This window comes from Cheilinus undulatus, linkage group 1 (assembly GCF_018320785.1).
Source record: "Cheilinus undulatus linkage group 1, ASM1832078v1, whole genome shotgun sequence".
Lineage (NCBI taxonomy): Eukaryota > Metazoa > Chordata > Actinopteri > Labriformes > Labridae > Cheilinus > Cheilinus undulatus.
In genome coordinates, this window is record NC_054865.1 from 12,772,144 (window position 1) to 12,788,707 (window position 16,564).

The 16,564-nt window shown below is 39.0% G+C and overlaps 1 protein-coding gene across 5 annotated transcripts in view; it reads right to left on the reverse strand.

Moving 5' to 3' along the window:
- Positions 1 to 3,276: 3,276 nt before the first annotated feature.
- The window catches only part of LOC121527678 (enhancer of mRNA-decapping protein 3-like), a 43,988-nt gene continuing 30,700 nt past the window's right edge, over positions 3,277 to 16,564 (reverse strand). The window contains exons 5-9 of one of the 5 annotated variants that reach the window (XR_005993444.1): positions 13,297 to 13,450; positions 6,902 to 7,119; positions 5,386 to 5,968; positions 5,186 to 5,282; positions 3,277 to 3,711 (exon numbers count right to left, since the gene is read on the reverse strand). Coding sequence is in view for 2 of the 5 variants with exons in the window: in XM_041814885.1 (XP_041670819.1) it covers positions 5,251 to 5,282; positions 5,666 to 5,968; positions 6,902 to 7,119; positions 13,297 to 13,450 (707 nt within the window). In the remaining 3 variants the exon portion in view is untranslated. Of the gene's footprint in view, positions 5,969 to 6,901; positions 7,120 to 13,296; positions 13,451 to 16,564 lie in introns of all 5 variants that reach the window. The other 4 variants (XR_005993442.1, XR_005993435.1, XM_041814885.1 and 1 more) reach the window with 4 other exon arrangements.

Sequence of the window (16,564 nt, forward strand, 5' to 3'; positions counted from 1 at the left end):
GTACATAAGAATTAAATGGTATTTAACTCCTTAGGTTTCAGAGGTTTCAGTTTGAGACTGTAGGCTCTCCTGTCAGGGCTTACTGGAATAATAGTATGATCATAGTTCTACATGTGTGTCTGCTGCTGTGACTAGTCTAAATGTCTAGAAGTAACAGCTACAAGCAAAACTAGGAAAGTGCATAGGTATCCCAATTAATGGGAAAATCATGACTGATACTGTTTTAGAATTTTAAAGTTATATATGATTACTATAAAAAACATGATGTCCTTCCATAACACATATGTTAAAATAGAAGCATGGGAGATCCAGCTTTTTATAATTTCTTGTTTTTAAACATAAAAATTTTAGGCAATTTCCTGCAGTCAAATTTACATTTGTAGATGCATTTGTACAAATTTGATGTTTTAATACTACCTAATATTAAAATAAAAGACTATTTGTTTTCCTTAAGTAAACAGGTATCAAAAAGCATCAACGTATATATAAAAAACACTTTAATGTGAGTGGAATCAGAATACATCTTGTATAAGTGGAATTAAATCCACTTATTTAACAGTGCAGAAAGATTTATAGCAACCTATTCTGTCACAAGCTGTGGCATGACTATAAACTACAACTGCTAAATAAATCCTGTGGAGAAAAGTGCACTTTCTCTCCTCTAAGATTTTGTAGAGTTGAAGTATAAGTTCTGAGTGTGTCAAACTTGAACACAGTTGTCTCAATCATCGTGACCCAGGTCATGTAGTTCACACAAACTTTTTTTTAATTTAATTTGCATATAAAAGAGCACCCGATGTTAGCACCAACACATAGAAGATTCAGGCTGTTTATCAGTGACAAGTTTGCTTCTCATATGTACAGAAGGATACGTTTAAAACATGTTGAAGACCAAATCTTCCCAAGTATGCTATACAAAAGGTTTTTGCACTCATATCAGTGACTTTGTCAGCAACAGAAACATGTTTGCAATAAATATGAAAATATTACAGAAAATGTGGAGTTATGTCATAATGTGCAGAACACTTGATTTCCCCCGTAGGGTCAATAAAGGATTATTCTAACTTTTTATGGAGCTGTAGACAACATAATCCAAAATATCAAACATACCAATCCTCTGCGGGTAGGTAAATTTTTAAAGCTTTGTATTTTGTCTGGTTTAAGCCAAGTAGAGTGTCACCTTAGCTGTGCTGATGCAGATCTTGCACACCTGCTCAAGAGCGTCTACAGCTTTACAGCATATAAACTGATGCAAAGTGTAAACACTCAGTCCAAACACAAGATAGTCAAGTTTGTGACTGCTAGATTATCTGAGTCACAATTCAGTCCTGAGCTTCAAACTCAAATGGATCTATCATTTACTTATCTTTGTTTGACACTGAAATTCAGTTTTACAGATGGAAACCTTTTTCATTTTCATGCTGTTTTTCCATATCTTCCCTTTTAAATCATATAAGCCATTTAAACATTGTTTTCTTTCAGTACACATAAAAGGTGCTGGGTAACTTTTTTAATCAAACCTAAAGACATTACTTTAAAGATGGCATCTGTGACCCAGCAGAGCGCTGCATGACATCATCTTCACATTCTGTAAACACCACTCCCTGGCCTCTAAAAAACCTCGGTAACAAATTCTTCTCACTTTAAGCTTTCCCCTCTTTTCTTCCTCCTCCTCTTATCTAAGCTAACATAAAGATGAGACTTATCCCAAAAGGAAAACCAAAGTTTCATTTAACATCCCCCTCAGTGGAGAAGAAAGAGAATAGTAGTTCTATGAAAACACACAAGAAGAGTCTGCATGTCCTAAACTGCCTGTGAGTCCCTGAGTGGAGGCTCTAAGGTGAATTTTAATATTTCATTGACATTAATATTCACATCTCTTATTTAGAGCTTTGTAGAAGCACTGACACCAAAAACCTTGTCTTCTTTGCCTCTGGGCTTTGCAGACCTGGATGTTGGCAGTTGATTTCTGCAAGCTCTTGAGAGATAAAAAAACACAATCTCAAATTTCTCAGGGTTAGAATGACTAAAAAAATCTCAAATTTATCCTTTAGAACTTCGTACAACTCTTAGAGCCAGGACCATGACTTCAACCTAAATCAATCACCTGTCTATCAAACAGCAAAGGCTCTGTAAAATTAATGTTTGGGTTCTCTTGGTGAACTACAATGAAGGATTTTTTTTAATGGTAAGAGTTAAAATTATTTGAGTGAATACACAGAAAAGCTTTCAAATCTTTCATTCATAACTTATGAGCACAGTTGTTTTGACCCTCAGGATTGAGAACTACATTTTCACGGCTGGAAAAACAGTTCATTTAAGGTTCAAGGACTGAGGAATTCCTCAAAAAAACGTGCCTTGCACAACTTCAACCATGCATAGTTGCCAGTTAAAAAATAGACTTTGTATTTTTGAAGGGTAAAAAGAGGTCAGTGTGCTGAGAAAGCTGGTCATTTCATGTGATTTGGCTGAGCCTGAAATGTCAAAAATGGAAAAAAAAAGTTCAGTTATTAGGGTTTCACAACACCTAACTATAATCTTCAGCGATTAACCTGGTCTAAGATGTTCTTAATCCTTGGAATGTGTGCCTGAAATTCCTGTCAAATGTTCAAGACTTCAGAAATACTGAAAATTAATCCTCCAGGGACTCTGCTACCTCCTTTAATTTTCAGTGTCAGTGGTTATAAAGTCAAAGGACCCAGCAGTGCAGAAAAAGTGTTTTTTCTTCTTAGTTTTTTATTCATTATTCCTGAGGCATAAACCAAAATAAATAGAAATATAAATTCTGTGCCAAAGCACCTTTTTAGTGAAACATGCTACAACTGATGCTAGACAAAAATTACCCTTTTGGGTATTCTAAAACAAAAAAAAAGTTACACCGTGTCCAAACTGCATGCAAGCGTCAGACGTTGCATCATGCAGCATTGTATGCTCATTGTCCACAACACATCCTTTAAAAGTTTAATCATCTGACCTGTGAATTTAAGTTTTCCTTTGTAAATAGTATTGCATATCGTGCTTTTACACACAAACAGCAGTGTGGTGTTTTGCACTGACAACCATTTGACAGCTTTGAGCTGCAAAGTTTTACCTTCATGATAATAAGTCAGAGCATTAAACAGATATGGGTATTATTAATGCACAGCTACAGTGCATTCAGAAAGTAATCTGACTCCCTTCACTTTTTCAACATTCTCATGTTGCAGTCTGATGTTCAGTTAAAAAACAAAACAAAACAAAACAAAACAAAAAAAAAAAATTTTTTAGTCTCATTAATCTACACTCAGTACCCCATAATGAAAATTTAGCTCAGTTTCCTCACATTTCTCTCAGTATTTGCTGAGATGTTTCTACACCTTCACTGGAGTCCACCCGTGGTAAATTAAATTGACTGGACCTGATTTGGGAAGGAGGCTGCATGGCAGGGTTGGCCCTGTTGCCTCACAGCAAGAAGGTACCTGGTTTGCTTCCCGGTCATGGCCTTTCTGTGTGGATTTTTCATGGTCTTCCTGTGCATGAGTGGGTTCTCTCCAGGTACTCCAGCTTCCTCCCAGCACCAAAGACACGCTTGTTAGGTTAACTGGTGACTCTTAATCCGTAGGTGTGAGTTTGAGAGTGCCTGGTTGTTTGTCTCTGTATGTCAGCCCTGCCTCTGGGGTAGCCTGCCTCTCACTCGATGACAGCTGGGATAGGCTCCAGTTCCCTGCGACCCTGAACAGGATGAGCAGTGTAGAAAATAGATGGATGATTTGGAAAGTCACACACCTCCATATAGAAGGCCTCAAAGCTGCTAATGCATATCAGAGCAAAATCCATGCCATGAGGTCAAAGGAAATGTCTGCAGAGCCCAGAGAGAGGATTTTTGCAAGGCACAGTTCTGGGGAGGGCTACAAAACATCTGCTGCACTGAAGGTTCCCAAGAGCATATTGGCCTCCATAATTCTCAAAGGGAAGACATTTGGCACAACCAGGACTCTTCAAAGAGCTGGTAGTCCAGCTGAACTGAGCAATCAGGAGAGAAGGGCCTTGAGAAGTGATCAAGAACCCACTGGTCACTTTGAATGAGCTAAATGTCAAACTGAATACTTGCGTCAATGTGATAATTCAGTTCATTATCTTTAACAAATTTGCAAAAACGTCTAAAATTCTGTTTTCGCTTTGTCATTTTGGGATACTGAGTGTAGATTAATGAGAAGAAAAATGTTTTTTATGACTGTAGCATCAGGCTGCAATATAAGAAAATTGAAAAAAAGTGAAGGGGGTCCTAAACGCACTGTAAACCCTCCACCTTGTAAAACAAGCTAACAAGCTCTGCTGAGTTAGGAAAGTGAAAGAAAATCAATAAACCCTTCAGACACTCCTGATATCTTGTCATCTACCTTGTTCCTTGTTCCTCACCCATTTCAATGCAAGCAACAGAGGAAAATAGTAACTGTATGACGGAGGAAAAATGTAAGCCACATCACACTTTATCGAGTCACATGGGGTTGCTTCACCCCAGTGCTGTTGGGATTCTACAATAGGAATCATTGTTATCAAGCTGATTTTGTTGCTGATGCTTGCTCACATCATGTCCAGTATGGACACGCTGTCACCCATTTTAAACTTTGATATCAATTAAAGTCTTATGGTTTTATAACTTGTTTTAGTACCACAAAAATACAAGCCCTAGTTACCAAAAATAAGGTAGTCTCTTGTTTGATCACACAAAATTGCAAGCAAACACCTGCAAATGGTCTAAATTGTACATATACAAAAGTGAGTATATGTATTTGGGAAATTTAGACAATGTGCAGGAGTTTCCCCACAGTTTTTGATGGATTCATTCCTCTCCTGTGCACCTGTCTTATTAAGTGGATGGCTGATTTTTAAAATAATAGAGATTGTCTGGGAGCCAAAGCCCTAGTAGATGGGTCATACCCCATGTCTTCAAAGCAAGTGGCCTGGGCTCACATAGCTTCTTTCCTGCATGGCATTCCTAACTCTCCCTCCTCTATTTCCTACTTTAACCTCTGTCCTATTAAAAAAGGCAACCTGATAGAGGCAAAAATCTCCAAAATACATCTTAAAACATTAAATATATCACGCTGATTGTAACAGTTTGACATCCATAGTATTGGGAAGTATCAAGCTATCGAAAACCTTGACAACACTGATGTAAAAGGAGATCTGAAATACAACGGACCTGATGATCTGTGGCCCAGATGAGGGCCAGACCTGGGTTAGTCAGTCTGAGCTGAGCAGCAGGGGTCAAAAGGGCAGGATCAGTCCCTGCCTGCTATCTGAAGGAGGAAATAGGAAGTTAGTCTCTGCTGCTCTGACTGGTCACGAGGTCAGAGGGTAGAGATAGACTCGCAGTGGTCAGCATTTTGTAAACATATTCACCTCGTAGCACAGAGCCCTTATCAAAACACACCAAAGAACAGGAAACCTTTCCCTCTCAAAAACAAGAGGTGTCGCACGCAACCAGCAGAAGCCCCTGGGAGTTTCCAGAGGGCATGAGGAAAAGTCTTCACCATGTGATCTCAGACTTGTCTTGTGGATGTGCATCTCTATAACAAAGTATCAACTTTTCGGCTGCATTCTAAACCTTTGCTACCTCATAACTAAGTGCTGTATCAGTGAGTAAAATGTCACACTGGATGAAGAGGAATAACAAATTTACATCCAAAAGGTGAGTGGTAGCTGATTCCAACTTCCTGGAAAACCAGTTTAGGGATGCCGATGTCACAGAGGTAGACTCTGCTCTCTGTCTCGGCTAAAGGTAGAGGGAGGCCCAAACAGAGAGTCCACTTCGCCTCAATATTCTGACGCTGCTCACTCACAGCAGGGTCGATACTCAGGACTGGAGCTCTGTTACTGTTGGCCCAGTCTGCAGCTGATTGGTACCAGGACTGCTCCCTCAGAAGTGGGTTCTCATGGCAGTCCAAACAGTTTATGACCAGATCCACGGGAGTTCCTGGCAGGTCTGGAATAGTAGAAAAGGAGGAGGTGGATAAACTGTGACAGGGTTGTTTGAAAAAAATCATGAAAGAATACTTTTTTTGTGCATGTTTTAAAAATATGAAACTGGAAGATAATTTTAAGATATTCTTAACTCTCTATCCCCAGGGATTTACACTTCAGTTACAGGAATAAAAATATGGTTGCTCCACCACTAGAGGGCAACATTTATCTTAGCCAGTCTGTTCCAACAGAACAACACACATGTTCCCCACATATGCTCTAAGGCTGAAAATTAAAGCCAAAGCACTGAACTCTCACGAACTTAAATGGCATCAGGTGTGCAATGTGTGAGGGTGTGAGGGCTTAAGTTGGTATACAGTAATAAAGAATAGACACAGGGTGCACAATTTGGACATTAGGCATTGCCTGAAAAAGTCCCATCTCCAGTGTGTATTTGTATTTCATTTACGATAATACACATAAAACTCAACAACTTTTTAAATTTACTATGCTATAAATAATCCCTAAATTTATGAACTAGGCTACAGGTTCTTATTTAAACCTATTTGCAGTTTTCTAGCATGCCTAAGTTTGTTTACAGTTTTTCATACAAACTTCACTGAATACGGCTTCAATATCCAAACGTTTGTTTACACTTATTAGATGAATATGTGATCATGAACTCTGTGTAGCACAGAAATTAAATGTCTGCAACTAAGTGTTCAAATACTTGATGACATGACAGTGATTCTGCAGAAACACTCAAAACATTTACTGGGAAAAAGTGTAAAGTCGCGAGTCTGCAGTATGGAGTTTGGGATTTAACCTAAGTCGTGTTTTCACTCATCACCATGACACTGGACACGGATCAGTCCACACACATGCTCTCCCTCTGTGTCATTAAACCCTGATTAGACATGGATTTAAACATCTTCTGTTAATACTGGTGTTTTACCTCTGATGCTGGCCACCTGCTTGCCACTGGTGCGACTGTACAGGTTAACCTCACTGCTCACCGACTCCTGCACCTTGACAAAGTTGGGCAGGAACAGGATGACCTCCACTTCATGGTTAGCCAAGTGTCGCCCACAGCTGATACCCTGAGCTCCCTGGATGTGCGGCCCACACAGGATGACCACCGTGGGTCTCTGGTGGATGTTCTTTGGGGTGAGTCTGGTGACATTCAGAGATGACAGAGTTACACCTCAATAAAAGAAAATCCTAACCTAAACTGCAAGCAGTACACACAATGTCATTAGATCTGGATGGTGATTGGCTAATATCTCACTCTAAACTTAGATCATATAAGATAAAAGTTGTTCAAAGATTAAATTCTGACTTCCCAGGGCTATGTTAATGCCTATCGTAATTTAATCACATTACAAAGCTGGCTGGCAGGTTAAGGGCAATGAAGCAATGCATTCAGAGGTGATAAATCTCTCTCTCTCTGAGTTAAGCTTTTACCATCTGACTGACAACACAGCGTCCCACTACACAAACTGAGCAGCTTTTAAAACAAGTTTGTGGTCCTCTCTTTCAGATTGCTATATCCATTTTCCTAAGGCTGTATGAGTTGCACAATAGATTTATTGTACTGCTTACATTTATATTTATATATATATATTTTCTGTTAATATTATTTTAAGTGGGATGTCTAATGTGCATCATATTTTTGTGGTTTTTAATGGGTAGTGCTCTTCATGTTTCCTCGTGGATTTTAATTTGTTTCCACTGATCCTGTAAAGGCTGCTCCATGTGTGCAACACTGAAGTCCAAAACAAATTTTCTCCAGGGGGGCAATAAAGTGTATCGTACTGTAATGCAGTAAACCAAATTTTATCGTATCATATCGTATCATGCCTCAATGCATCATATCATGATGTGTGGTCTCATATCCTATCAAATTGCCTTGTGTCGTGCTGGGTTGTGTCAAAACATTTGGTATTATATTGTAATGTACTGTTTTGTTTTTTTCCAAGTCCTCTTTTGGTGTGTTGTAATTCATAGCTCTGTATCACAGTGTACATTGTGATATTGTGATAAAGATTAAGCAAAGCATTAGTTCATGTAGGACATGGTAGTCATATGCCCAGCCATGATCAGCTGATGGCCAGCTGATCCTTATTATTGCCTTCCAGCTCCCACAGCCAATCACAGTCTCAGTCCTTTTAAATAACTGCATTAATGCTGATGCACCACACTGCTGCTGCTAGCAAAGCGTAACCTCCTCCATCTCAGCCTCCTCCTTTATAGCATAAAGCTTGTCGCATCCTCATATTCAGATTCATGCTACTATGTATTAATTTCTTTTAAACTAATTTTATCGTATTCATTGTCAAAAATGTATCTATCCATACAGGGGTTTCTAGCCATGCACTCCCTAAAAAGTCAAGCATGCAGCTTGACTTGCCTAGGGAGAATCTTTTGAGCAGAGCCTTCTCCGCCAAGTAAACTGTACATATATTTTGCAATAATGTGGTTAAATGTATGATGAGAGTGTCCCAGAATAAACTATATATCTTTTTAATATGGGTTACTTCCTCCTTAAAACTGATGAAAATACACATACTTTCGTACATTTGTATAGTTTTGACACACTATTGACTGCAGCCAAGATTTAGAATTGTGTTATCCACACCAATATCATAAAATGACCGTGTTCTATTGTTGCTGCTGACTTGAAATGATAAAATATCGATACAATGATATTTGGGAAAAAAGATTTCTTAAATTAATATCACATGCATCAAAAAATCCCTGTGAAAGAGCGAAGCAAAGACCTTTCTAAGGAAAACAGAAAATAGTTGAAAACTAAAGCAACAGTAAACAGAAAAGAAAAATCCAGAGGCAGCTTTAAAATCCTTGCAAACAGCTGCATAATGTTAGAACCTCACTAGGTTTTCTAATGAGAGGAGACTCACCAGAGAGAATAGCATGAATGGCTAAAGTTAATAGTTGTGTGATACTGAAACTTTGTGTTTGAATCTTCTTTTTTTTTAATTGCTTTCCTCCAACAAAATCTTCCAAACCTCCGTTCTTTTATGCGACTGGATCATATGATCAATAAAACATATAGGTTTCTTTCTTTGGTTTTACCACCTGACATTTGCAACTAACTTCAAATTAAACCAGCTAATACCTTGGCACATGATTGTTAATTTTCTTCTTGTTGGAAAGTGTGTACATACTGTAAATTTTTAAATGAAATTAAGAATTTTAAGGTAAAATCAAATGTAGCTGTTTTAACTTGGTTGAACCCACTGACGTGGCTGGTACCAGCATGGCAGGTGTACCTGCTCACCTGTGACATAAAATGAATGTTTTTATATTTACTTGAAAAGAATATAGAAACTATTTTACTTGGCCATGAGGTTCAACTGTAGTTAAAAAAAATGTTAAATTATGCTACAATCTTTTTTGATCTCTTCAATTTAAGATAAAAGTCCCATTATTATGGTTGTACCAAACTGACATTTAAGAACTTTCAAAATCAGGGAAAAGTTTTTTTAGGGTTGAGATGCAAAAACATGACATTGGATATGTTATTTGTATCTTTAAAAAGCAGCTTTGGCACATCAAATTGATATATGCCATTAATTGGCTAATGTTTTTCCAAAAGGAAACGATGGATTTGGGTGCAAAAATGTGTACATCATGTCACTGACCCGTGAACAGTTAAAAGAGTTTAAAAAAAAATTGGCTTATAAAATCTTTCATGCAGCGGAAGAGGACATGAAATGTTTTGATATCGAGGATTTTCATATTTTAAATACTGAGCTCATCACTGCTGTCAGGAGGTTTTAAATGGGCTGTAGGGAGAGCTAAGGCAGAAAGCCTGCAGTCAAATCATAAATATCCCTGTGTGTAGAACTCTATTGAACTGTTGCATCCCTGATTTAACAGATAGTTTTTCTACCTCTGGGTCAAGGCCTGACACTATGGAGCACATGCAAAAATGCCTGGGTTTGGTTGAGGTGTAAGTTGATCTCCACTGCATTATCTAGGTGTTTTAGTCTAACTTTGAGAAATCTGATTTAGTGTGATTTCAGTCAGACTAACATGTTTACATGCATTTTGAAGGCCAATTTCAGTCTGATTAACTCAATAATTATACCTTTTCCAACTGCATGTAAACATACAGAGTGTGCAGGAGTTAAGCAGTTTTGGATAATTAAAAGATAAGAAATTACACAATACTGAGTACCAACAGCTTCTACGTTTGGTGCTGTAGTATCAAAACAAGTGCTGTTATCAGTAGATTCTCATGTCAAGGTTGAAAATTCAGGTACAGTAATAAACCTGGTGGAAGCTACTGCTATAAAGAAGGTGTTGCCCACCCTCTGATTGTGGTTAAAGATCCCGACCTTGAGTACTTAGAAAAGATCCCATTACTTATTAATTACTGCACATTCAAGCATTCCTGTGATGTCTTTGATCCTAGTATTGGAGGATAACATTGAACTTGATCTGAGCTCACAGCAGCTCTAGTGTTAACTTGAGACATGTAAGTATTACCGTGCTAAACCGATAAAAGGATATAAGACAATATGTGTGTTTGTTATTGGAGCCTTAGCGCTCATGTTCTTTGATCTTAAATAAGCCTCCAGTGCTCATAAAGCTGCAGGTAAACTAAACCAAACAGAGCTGCCTCAGCCGATCACAGTCTCTTGACCTGGAGGGTGACTGCTCTGTTCCCTCCTGAGGGGGGGGTCAAGGTTAACACCTGCTCACTCATGTAGAAACATGGTAGTAAAGATGATTGCCATGGAAACCAGAAAACATAACATGAAAACAACAAGCTACGTGGACCAGCTCTAATGATTGTATAACTACTTAGGCACGGATGTTTGGCTCTTTGTTGCACATTCTTCTTATAATTAAACAGAAGACATTGGCTCCGTCTGCACTCTGCTGTAAATCAGACCAAATGACAGGTGTGCCAAGAACCAATTACCTTGTTTTTTTTTTTGTTGGGTTGCCCACCAAGGTGAGTCATCATTAGAAGGGACCCTGACTTGATTGATTTGAGTCAGCCTTACATCTTTTAACTGAAACATTGTATACAGAGAAGGAGAGAGGAGACAGGAGAAACAACATGGAGGGCTATAATTTGAAAATGAGAACCAACCCTTCTTTGTAAACTGTTCACAAGGTCTTTTTTTATCTGCAGAGGTCTCCTTATGTCCAAAACTTAAGATTGGTTGATTAAAACAAGTAAAAATAAAGAACATGTGTTTCATTTGTTTAATATCAATAGGTAAGATAATAAAAATCAAGTCCAACCTTGCAGGTCATTTACTACATCATTGTAAGCTGTCTCTCTCTGATTTACTACTATATTCATTGTCCCTTGAATTTGATGCCTGGAAGCTGAAAATAAAATGAATAAAAAAAACTCAACATATTAAAATCCTTTATACAGTTTTCTCTTTAAAGGGGACATATTATGCAAAAAAATCACTTTTGAGGCTTCTCTAACAAAAATATGTGCCCCTGGCCTGTCCACAATCCCCTGAAGTACCAGAAAAATTTATTCCCTCCCTCCACTTTTCAGAAAATGTGTGCTGAAAAAAGCCGTTCTCAGATTTTTTCCCTCATGATGTCATGTGTTGAGTTAGCATCGCCCCCAAGTCCAGTTGGCCCTCCCCGCATATATATAAACACTAATATATGAAAGAGAAGCAGACTGTGTACTACTCAGCTATTTTAATAAGTTGAAAAATGAAGAAACAATATATGAATATATTATATATCCATATATAAGATATAACACAATAGACAGAAGTTATATATCAGAAAAAATGAAAATATATTTATATATATATTTATATATATATATATCAGAAAAAATATAACTATTAAAAAAATATTTCAATTAATAAATGTATTAAATTTATTTAAATTAATAATTTCATTTCTATTTTTTAAAAAAAGTCTCAGTTGATGTAATAGCTGGGTGAACACTGGCTGTAAACATAGCCTTGCTAACGTTAGCTGGCTACGATTTTGCTGGTGGACATAAATACAGTACAATAATATTCTATTTACAAAATACAACCAATAACTAGAATGGCCGTCTGAGGCGGCAGACCCACGTCTAAGCAGCGCCACCGAGGAACTCACGCTCCCATTGATTACTATGGTGTTCAAAATTCGAAGTCTGAGAAAAACCGAACGGGTGCACGGATCACATACACATACAAACAAAGAAACAAAGAAACATACAAAGATATGGAACCCTTTACATAACCCCCTGCTGATTTAATCAGTGTGGGTAATAATGTTCAATTTTACCTATGAAAAGTAATCCACCAAGCCCTGTTCTCAATAGTCCGCCGATTTGCACAGGAATAACGCACAGTGCTCTGGCATCTTGAATTCTCTGCTGCTTCTGTTTATGTTTACAGGTAGGATGACCGGACCAAGATGGCGGCCATATTTCTTGCGCCCCAGCAGCCAATGCGGCGTCTACTCTTTATTATGTCTATGGGCAGGAGGGCCACATCCATTTCCTGAGAGAGGCGTGGTCAGGGGTGGAGTCAGAGAGCTCAGTAGTATTTAAAGCTACAGACACAGAAACAGCTCGTTCTGAGCAGGGCTGAAACAGAGGGGTTTTTAGACATGCAAAAATCCAATACTGGGGTGTTTTTCAGCTGCAAACTTCACAGGCATGTTTTGGGGACCTCTGAGACCAACAGAAACACTTGTCTTAAAAGAGTAACATATGTCCAGATTTAGTCAATACGATGACCACATTTTAGTCATTACTCTTAGTTAAAATATTCTTTTTCTTCAAATCGTAATTTAATTAGTCAACGAATAAAATCAAAATAAATGTAAAACATTTACTGTGATGCACTATCAATACTTTAATTCATTAGAAATTTACTGAAGAAAATACTGACATACTTTGAATACTATCTCACCTCATCTCTGATTTCTGATTATATGAACTTATTAGGTGATAAAAAGGTAAAAGTGTCCTTTACACTGAATTTTAAGCACAATAGTTTATGCATAATATATTTTAATCTGTGTTTAGCCATGCTAAATGAATGGCACTCAATCCTGTTTGACATTTTTTAGAACTTTAGCGCGCTGAATAGTCCAAATTAAGATATTTCCTTAACTGATGGTAAAATTAGTGGCTAAGCATCATCTCTTGCTTAAATAAAAGGCCTTTTTCAGTTGATAAATGGATCCGTGGTGACAACCAATTAAAAAAGGTGAGAAATTCAAAGATCTGAATTGAACAAGCAGCTTTGTTTGAATTACAAAATTTTACTATGTTTGCTTTCCAGACATTATTTGACCAGCCACCACCAAAGCAGCCAACCCAATACTCCTTACCTGTTTGGTCCGCCCAGCAGAGTGAGAGCCATCTGACAGGAACAAACACCGGTCGTCTCTAGCCTGCGCTCCACAGAAAGACCCCGGCGCTCTGCAGCTGCCAGTAAACGTTTATGAAGCTCGTAGGGAATGCTGGGAACCACCAAGCCTGAATCTGCAGGGAGAAAATATGAGGTTATGGCATGTTAAAGCTCTTGTATATTTGGTTATTCCTGACTAAACAGAACTAGAGCATGACAGAGGAGTTTATTGGTAAATAACATCTCCCCGTTCCAGCAAACATCTGCCTGGATGAAGTGACCTTAGGCAAGACACAAGGCACAAAAATGTCTGTACAAGCACGAACTATAGAGAAGTCCTCCATCCAAACTTAAGTTTCAAAATATCACTCTCGCAGTCATGCACAGAAAATCCCACAAGGATTATTTTTATTTTTTAACCAAAATTAACACCTGAAAAAAAATCTGAGGGGCATTTCCTGTAGTATTTGACTGTTATATTGTCCTACATGCTTTATATTTCTTAATCAAGATCCAAAACGTTTTTTTATTAGTTTTAGTTATTTTGCAATTTATCTTCATTTGTGCACCTTAAAGAGAGCTATAGCAGAGTAAAACCCAGAAACCTGACCTCTAAGAAAACAACAAACATGGGTGTTAAGGTTCTCAGGGGGCGGTGGGTACGTGTAAGGGACACAGATCCTCATGCTAGAGGCCCTCTCCCAAGGGGGAAATCCTTCCTCCTCCTCCGAACCCGATGTTGTTCCCATCACGGAAGATTCTCCATTTCCTCTCCTGTTTGTCACTGCTGTCTGCAGCAACAAAAGGAAGATTGGCAGCCTTTACAAAACATGACAGACGCGAGGCAGCCCGAGTAAGATGCCTTTTCCCTGCGGGCCCTGAGTTCACACGCACCATCACAAGCTCTCTGACCAATCCCCAACTCTGCAGCTCTGGGATGGGGCTGCACTGAGCCGGACCCCCCACATTGGCTGCTGCCTCAGTCAAAACATACAGTGGGTTGGCGTGACAAAAAAGGGACAAACACCATGTACATATGAACACCTGACACCTGTAATGCAACAGCTTGTGGTGAGTGATCAGGGAGGGTTAAACATGGGGGAGGCATGCTGGTGACTCTGATACACAGGTCATTCAATTCAACTATTTCAACTAAACCTCTAAGGACTATGAATAAAACACTTTAAAACCAGAAATGTTATTTTACACTCATTAATAAGGATGGGCAGTATGGACCAGAAGTCATGTCTCAGTATTTGTCATCTGAACGGTGCACGCTTTAAACTGTATCCTGAATTTTTTTTTTCTGTAAAGAAATAAGAAAAACCAAGTCAGATCTACATCAAATCCACAAGGGCCTATGTCAAATGTGACACATGCCCTTTTAATAATGGCCAGCTGTGCAATGTCAACATGAAAGTGGAAACTGAAGTAATTAATAAAAATGCTCAATAAAATAAAAAGAAAAAAAATCATAATTCAAACATTTCATTCACACAAGTGCAGAAAGAAGCAGGATTTTGTTTTTGTTAAGATGACACTGCAAGGTTCTCTTGATCTCTCCCTGTCAAAGCTTTTTCATCTGCTAACTGTTCAATCACTGGTTGGCAGACGTTTCCTGGGTTGAATTCTTTCTGTGTGGAGTTTGCATGTTCTTCCTGTGCATATGAGGGTTCTTTTCAGGGATTCTGGTTTCCTCCAACAGACCAAAAACAAACTGGTTAGGTAAACCCTGCCCTTCACCTAGTGACAGCTGGATAGGCTCCAGACCCCCCGCAACCTTGAATGGGAGAAGAGGTGTAGCTAATGCATGGATGGATGACAGCAGGGCAGTAGCCATTAACCGCATAGTTGCAGCTTAGACAGAGCGTGTGACTGGGACTGTGGCCTGGAATGGACGAAAAACATTAAGATTTTGGTTAACCAACTGGAAATTCTAGAGCTGAATTCCAAGTAGGGATGTTCTGATACCATTTTTTCCTTCCCGATACGATTCCAATACCAACAAATACAGTCATAATGTACAGCATCTCTTTGACCCTAAAGTTGTTTTCCTGCTGTACTTTTACTCCTAAATATTAAAATAGCAATAATACAGGGGGCTGCATCACATGCTCTCTCTGTCTCTCTCCTTTATGCTCTATCTGGGCAGCAAGACGTACTTAATTATGGAATAGCCTGCCATTGGCCAACAGACCCTCACAAAGGATTAACAATATGGCGGTGAGCATTATTGATAGCATGCAAGCTAGTGGTAATAAATGATAGTAAGTCAATTAAAATGGATAAAAAGACGTTCAATATCAGATTTACTGGTGTGGATCTAATCATTAAAGTCCCCAAAAGTCACATGAGTTCCAGGCTCACTGAAAATGCTGCCGCAAGGGATTCAAAGGCATCAATAGTGTCAATGAGAAGCAAGAGGGTCTGGTTGCAGCCCTCGAGCAAACCTCTACGCTGGGGCGTTCAGCTGGAGACCTCTACGGAGGGGCGAAACCTCTTCACTGGGGCGTGACGTCATTGCCCGAGCCTACGCTGGGGCATGCAGCGTGTTAGCTGTTGTTAGCATGACCTAGCTGTTGTTAGCATGACTACACCGCTGTGCTTATGACACATTAGCATAGCCCCGTACGTATGGGTCTACGCTATTAAACCCCAACTGGTTCGGTTTAGGTGTTTAAATCCGACCAGTTAGATTTAGGCATTAAAACCCGACTGGTTAGATTTAGGGTCAGCCTGTCGGCAAGCGGATAGAGCTGAAATTTCGTCGCAGGTAATATACGTCACGCCCAGCGTAGAGGTCCACCAGCTCGGGCAATCTACGTCACGCCCCAGCAGAGAGGTTTCGCTCCAGCGTAGAAGTCTCCAACCGAACACCCCAGCGTAGAGGTTTGCCCAGGGGCTGCAGCCAGATGCCTCTCATGAGAAGGCACGCTAGCTTCAAGAGCAAAAACAAGTAAGAGGCAGTGATTAATGGTTCAAAAGTTATCTAACTTTTAAAAAACTGTCACTTCTTGTCATGTATGACAGCACTGGCATTTTAATGCTCACATTCAGAGAAAAAACTTTCATGCAGCCACCATTCTTTGCTGCTGCAGTGGTTCTTATTCACTGCTCTAAAATGGTAACTTGTGCATACAGTTCTTTTTGGCAGTGAAGAAGAATTGATTTCCAGTTTATAGCACAAATATTTAGCATGGCTAAACAAAGCTAAATATAAAGCTAACCCAAACAGTAACAGATCCATG